The sequence below is a fragment of the Carcharhinus amblyrhynchos genome, chromosome 9 (assembly GCF_965287045.1).
Source record: "Carcharhinus amblyrhynchos chromosome 9, sCarAmb.v2.hapA, whole genome shotgun sequence".
In the NCBI taxonomy this organism is placed as follows: domain Eukaryota; kingdom Metazoa; phylum Chordata; class Chondrichthyes; order Carcharhiniformes; family Carcharhinidae; genus Carcharhinus; species Carcharhinus amblyrhynchos.
In genome coordinates this window covers 67,445,445-67,451,907 of record NC_137332.1, presented here as the reverse complement: position 1 = coordinate 67,451,907, position 6,463 = coordinate 67,445,445, and the positions used below count along the sequence as shown (strand labels likewise).

The 6,463-nt window shown below is 39.6% G+C and overlaps 1 protein-coding gene across 1 annotated transcript; it reads right to left on the bottom strand.

The window, feature by feature from the left end:
- Window positions 1-907: 907 nt before the first annotated feature.
- Window positions 908-6,180, bottom strand: LOC145347904 (regulator of G-protein signaling 5-like). The gene is made up of 5 exons (XM_080195864.1): window positions 6,070-6,180; window positions 4,116-4,214; window positions 3,929-3,990; window positions 2,522-2,688; window positions 908-2,381 (listed from the first exon to the last, which is right to left on the bottom strand). Exons 1-5 carry the CDS (start codon window positions 6,111-6,113, stop codon window positions 2,169-2,171), a joined length of 585 nt encoding a protein of 194 aa, XP_080051990.1. The 5' UTR covers window positions 6,114-6,180; the 3' UTR covers window positions 908-2,168.
- Window positions 6,181-6,463: the final 283 nt, after the last annotated feature.

The window sequence follows — 6,463 nt, the reverse complement described above, 5'->3', positions numbered from 1 at the left end:
AAAGCCTGATCTCCTAAACAGTACTTACATCTGTGTGGTATTCTCTCAATGCTGCACTGGAGTGTCAACCTATATTATGTGCTCATATTGAACGAATGCTCCATCTCAGTCTCTTCAAGAGATCCTTAGCATCACAGAAGCAAGTCTTCAGCCAATTTGATTAACTCCAAGTGATTTTTGTTATTATTCCTTCATGGGATATCAACATCACTGGCTGGGCCAGCATTTATTACCCATCCCTAATTGTCCTCCGTTTCAGAGGGCATTGAAGAGTCAACCATATTGCTGTGGATTTGGAGTCACATGTAGGCCAGACTGAGTAACAATGGCAGATTTCCTTCCCTAAAAGATGCTAGTGAACCAGATGAGTTTTTATGATGGTTGACAGTTTCTCAGACTTTTTAATCCAGGATTTTTAAAAACCTTAATTCAAATTTCAGCACCACGTGGTGGATTTCGAACCCAAGTCCCAAGAACATTAGCCTGGGTCTCTGAATTACTAGACCAGCGAGTGATAGTGCCATTAAACCAAAACCTCTCCGAAAATCCAGGAACCCTCATCCAAGTAGCATTGTGGGTGTACCTACACCACAGGGACTGCAACAGTTCAAGAAGGCAACTCACCATTACCTTCTCAAGGAAGGAGTTAGGGATGGGCAACAGGTGGTAGTCTTGTCAACAATGCCCATATTTTATGAATGAATTTTTAAAAAATGTCACGAATTATGCCTGAACCAACAACCTTCTCACTTGGAGGTGAAAGAGATACGAACTGTGTCAAGACTGGCTGTTCTACTACCTGTACTTGATATGTTTCATGGACACTGCCCTCTTATTCTTCTACCAACGTCCGCCCACCCACCAGCCACCCTCATCAAATAAAAACACCAGGCCTTTTGCGGTGCAACATTCTTTATTACACTTTCTCTTAGCATTTCCAATTGGAAGAAATTAAACATCCAGAAATAAATAATTCATGTACAAAATCAATGGTTGACAATAAATTAACAATGAAACTTTAACACAGCATGGTTGTAAGTGATCTGTCCTAGCTTGGAGGTGGAGCTACACCAGAACTGACCAGTGACCAACGGCAAATTGTCATTGCAAATTTCCAGCAATGTCCATGCTATAAGACAACATGTATTGATGTTGAGAGCTCAGTAATGTTCAGCACATTAGAAATCACTGTCTAAAGCTTTATTAACCATCTTATGGACCATCACAGGATGACTATTAACATGTTTCTGATTTAACCATGTGGATTTATTGTTCATTTAGAATTTGGGCTTTTGTCAAATGACTTTCAAATATTTTCCTCTAATATTTTTATTTGATTAATGAAAACTTCCTTTGTATGATGACATAAGCTTGATGGTGTATTAATAATGCATAGAACCTATTACAATCCTGAGTGGAATTGTATGCTCTCATTTCAGAATGTGTTGACTTGGGCAGCACAGTGGTTAGCACTGCTGCCTCACGGTGCCAGGGACCTGAGTTCAATTCCTGGTTTGGGTCACATTTTCCCCATGTCTGCGTTGGTTTCCTCCTACAGTCCAAACAACTCTGTGGGTGAGGAGAATTGGCTACGCCAAAATTCTCCCACAGTGTACCCGAACAGGTGCTGGAATGCGGCGACTAGGATATTTTCACAGTAACTTCATTGCAGTTATAATATAAGCCTACCTGTGACACTAATAAATAAACTTAGAAACTTGAAGCAAACTTGACACTGTTGCAGAGGTCAATCTTTTCTAAAACAACCTTTTCTAAAGCAACATCAGTATGAATTCACCCTCATGCAGAGACTTTCCGCACTGTATTTCATATATTCTGTAACTGATGTTGTAGAATAATTTTTGGCCATGTACAATAAATAATTTATACAGCAAAGCATAAAATATTTGTGTAAGGAATTTGTGCAAAGTCCCATTGCTTCTCACTGTAATGTATACATTCATTTTCTTATTCAGCACCTTCTGGAATATCACAGATGCACCTCTCTCTGTCCAACTCTATGAAAGACTTTTGCCTCCAACCAATACCATTGGACAATATCGTTTGTCACTATTTCCAACTCTGCTTCAGCTCATGCCTTCCATTCATGGACTTAGCTTCTATTAGTTGCTCTTTTAAAATCTCCTCAAGAGATGGTCTTTCCAGCTTCACGTCTGGGACTGCCTGTTGGTGTCAGACTGGCTGGTGATTCTCTCTGTCTGTTTAATCAGGTTTAGATACAGCTCCGATCTCAAGAACCTGGCGTAGGAATCCTTCTCCATCAGGTTGTAAATCTTCTTCTGGGCCACATCAAAGCTGGAGCGGCTGGGGTTCAGCAGGTGATTCTTGGTGAAGTCTTTAGTTTCATAATCGATATTAACCTATTCAGAAGTTAGTGACAGAAAGTCAATTAATGAGCATTTTTTTAATGTTAAAATCGCTCTCACTGAAGCACGAGTTTAGTTTTACTTTTAAAGTAATGCCCTGCATATGGTCCTCAATTACAAATGAAAGGACTGACCTCTTTAGGGGCATCTGTTTCTATGAATTCCAAATAAATCTGCTTTGCTTTGGAGGCCCGCTTTGCAAGTGACTTTGTTTTCTTATAGTCTTCACAAGCCAGCCAGAACTCAATGTTCTCCTCGCTGTACTCTGATTGGAGGAACGTTCTGAAGGCAGTCAAACCATCTGCCAAAAGAAGGGGGAAGAAATTGTAATTATTCGAAAGCTTTAGTAACTCTGTCCAACTTAAAGATGAAACAAGTATGTTCCACTTCTTCAATCTTGCAAAATTTCACCGCATAGTATGTGTCGGTTTTATTTTTTAATCTTAAAATCAGAAAAGAAGAGCTTTTGACATGCGCTAATAATCCGAGGGAGGTCTCCAGTGATGGCTTAATGGTGAGTAAGGTGTTTAAAAGATGCTGCTAGTTTTCCCCTTGTACATGGCTCTTTTCAGGCTGGGCATGTTCGAAGTCCCAAATCTCCATCCTGTACTTTGCCAAAAAGTATGAATGAGAACGATATGCTTCCAAAGTCCCATTGTGCTGGCTTGACTAGGAAGAATCATGGCAAGGATTTGTCTGGGAATTGTCAATTGGCTGAAGGGACTTTGCTCTGCTGGAAGTTTCTCAATGATTCCTAAGCTAGTGAGTCAACCGTAGCTCTTGGAATTCCCCAGCTGCAAAAAGCTGCAACCAGCATACCTGTGGGGATTTAATCCCATTCCCCTTCCTATCACCAGTGTGGCACACTTTTCACTGCTCAGAATTTTATAATTAGGTTCAGTTTGTTAGATTGGCTTGGATGCTACCTATTCACTTCCCATGTTTTATTGGACAATAATTTAATGCAATCAAAAATGTATAAGCATAGTGTCACGTTCTATAGAATTCGCAGGAGGCTTTTCTAGTCCCAGAGGATTGCTATTGTTTGAGATAAGTTGCCAATTTGTTCAACGGATGCAGTTTCAAATGGGAACTGGACAAAGTCCTTCAACATTGCTGCATACAGGTAGCTTACTTGATAATGTACCAGGATCATTATTAACCCCTGAAATTCACTTTCGATCACCTTTTGATGTCAGAGGAGAACTTCCCATCATTATTTATTCCCCAAAAGACGTGACGTAATCAACATTGGCCCACGCCTTGATGTGTCATTTTGTTAATGAGTGAATCATTTTGCCAGTTTGACATATTGCGCTCAAACACTTGAAAACATTTTGCCTACAGCCATTAAATAAATCTGCATAAGCTCTATAATTTATTTTTAAAATGCGCTTGGATCCTGCTTTATGGAATCGTTATAATAGACAAGCAGAATTTCTGAAACTATCTTGTCAACAGATGTCAATTTTATGCAATAAAGTAACGTGAACCCTTACAGAACCCCTAGTATGGCAACATCAAAACAGACACCAACTTACATTTATGAGCAAGCATCTTCTCCAGAGATTGTCTCCATTTCTCTGCTTCCTCTGAGGAGGGCCTGGTTGAAACAGAAAATGTACAATGATTTTCTTTAGTATGATTTTGTATTTGACAAAATAGAGGCTAGATGGTGTTAATAGCCAGTTATTCTGCTTCTAGTTCAGTGGCTGGCAGTGTACTCACTTAGACTTAGTTCTCTTGGTCTTCTTGGCTTGAACAGATTTATAAGACTTCTCTGATGTTTGTAGAAACATTCCTATCCGGGATTTGATCCCCTTTGCCCTGAAAATAGAAAATATTATTAGTCACGTAAAGGAAATGCATAACTTCTGGCAATCTTGAATTGGTGTCATTTTTAAAGGAAGTATACTAATGCATCATTGCTAATTTTTCTCTCCTAAAGAGTGGAATTTCCTTCCTATTCTCCATATAGTTTGTTAATTGGAGAAATTTGCTTCCTTTTTTTGTTAACCTAATTATATACTTTAAAGTTAGATTTACAATGTAGTGCTGCCTTACAGGGCCATGGGCCCCTGTTCGCTTCCAGCCTTGGGTGACTGACTGAACTGTGTGGAACTGGCACACAGTTCCACACTGCTCGTGTCAGCATGGATTTCCTCCACATGCTCTGGTTTCCTCCCACAGTCGAAAGATGTGCAGGTGAGTAGATTGGCCATAGTAAATTGCCCCTTAATGTCCAAAGATGTGTAGGTTAAGTGGATTAGCAAGCTGCGTGTGCGGGTTTGTGGGAATAGGGCTGGGAAATGGGCTTGGATAAGATGTCTGTTGGAGAGCTGATGCAGATTCAGTGGGCCGAATGGCCTCCTTCTGCATTGCAGGGATTCAGTGATACTGATGGATGGTGTTCGTGCCTCGCCAAATCTATTTCTTCCTTGAAGTAAGTGCCCGCTCATTTGCTTTGCTGTACCACAATGAGCTATACAGCATAATCATCCAAGAGGAACTAAGACAATTTAAAAACTTAAGAGTAACTGTGATTTTTAAAGTTATTCAAGTCCAGATATTAATTTTAATTTTTAAGACAGGAGACACAAAATATAAGAAATGTACAGCATCTAGAAATATTAACCAACCTTTCCTTTTAGATCATGAGGGCTATTTTCAGCTTGATTTGATTCCATTTCAAGGCATTGTTCAAGTTTGAAGACATTTCTGACTATTTCTGAGTTTGGAAAAGAAAAGTGCCTCAGAGAAAGCACAACCCCTTCTTACAATGATGTAAAAAAACTCTTCAGCCAGCTCCGCCAACCTATGTTAGAACTATAGCCCACATTATCCTTTCTTGTTTTCCTTCCAAATGTTGAGAGGTGCTATACATTCCCCACATTTTGTGTCTCCTTTTGTTAAAGTTAAAATTAATATCCGGACATGAATAACTATAAAAATCACAGCAGCTCTTCAGTTTTGAATGGTCTTGGTTGAGCCCCGCCATACATTTGTCGGGTGTGATCTTTCAACATTTTAAGGATCTCATGTCCTTGATTCATGAAAATTGATTGAAAATTAAAATTACCTTCAATTGTCACCAAGATAATTACAGGAACATTTTCTAGAGTTATCCCAATGCACAAAACACATTTTACAAATATTCCTGTTCAATTTTTTTCAATCTATTTTTAATCTCTAGTGAAATCTTAATCAGGTTCTCTGTATAATAGGTGCTGCTATCAATGCTTTGTGAGTAGGAATCCTGATCTACAACTCAGGTCCATGTTAAGTAGAATCATAAAATCCCTATAGTGCAGAAGGAGGCCTTCAGCCCATTGAGCCTACACTGACAACAATCCCATCCAGCATTATCCCCGTAACCCCACTAGTTCCCCTGACACCAAGGGACAATTTTATATGGTCAATCAACCTAACCCACACATCTTTGGAGTGCGGGAGGGAACCGGAGCACCCAGAGGAAAGCCTTGCAGAGTCACCCGAGGCCAGAATTGAACTCAGGTCTCTGGTGCTGTGAAGAAGCAGTGTTAACCACTGTGCCACCATACCACCCTAACTAATACAGCAAATTATAAATCCTGAGGTATCCAAGTTTAAACTACTGAAGGCCAAAGCAAGTAGTTACTTCAGTAACCTTCCACTATTCAAACACGTTCGTACTATAACATACCTTTCTAAGCAGCAGCTTGATAGTGATGATAGTCCTCGGCACATTTTTATTGATTACTGGAAATTGTTAAGTCCCCTTCACAAAATTTATTCTGGGTGCTGTAGTCTTACATGTACAGACTGAATGCCGCAGCTGAACTCTGTGTCTTATATACAGCAGCTGGTTGGAGTGGAGCCAGTTATTTAACCAATAAAAGGACTGCAGGAAATCGACAAGGTTAAACAACCAACAGCTTGGGAGTTGGATGGTGACGTTCCTGTGCGTGGAATTTCCCAGCCTTGATAATGTGATCATTTATTAAACGTCACATTATTCATTCTTCATATGCTTGGATCATTAACTCTAAAGCTTATTTAAATACAGCCGTTTTCTGATTTTGCAGGATTCTAAATAA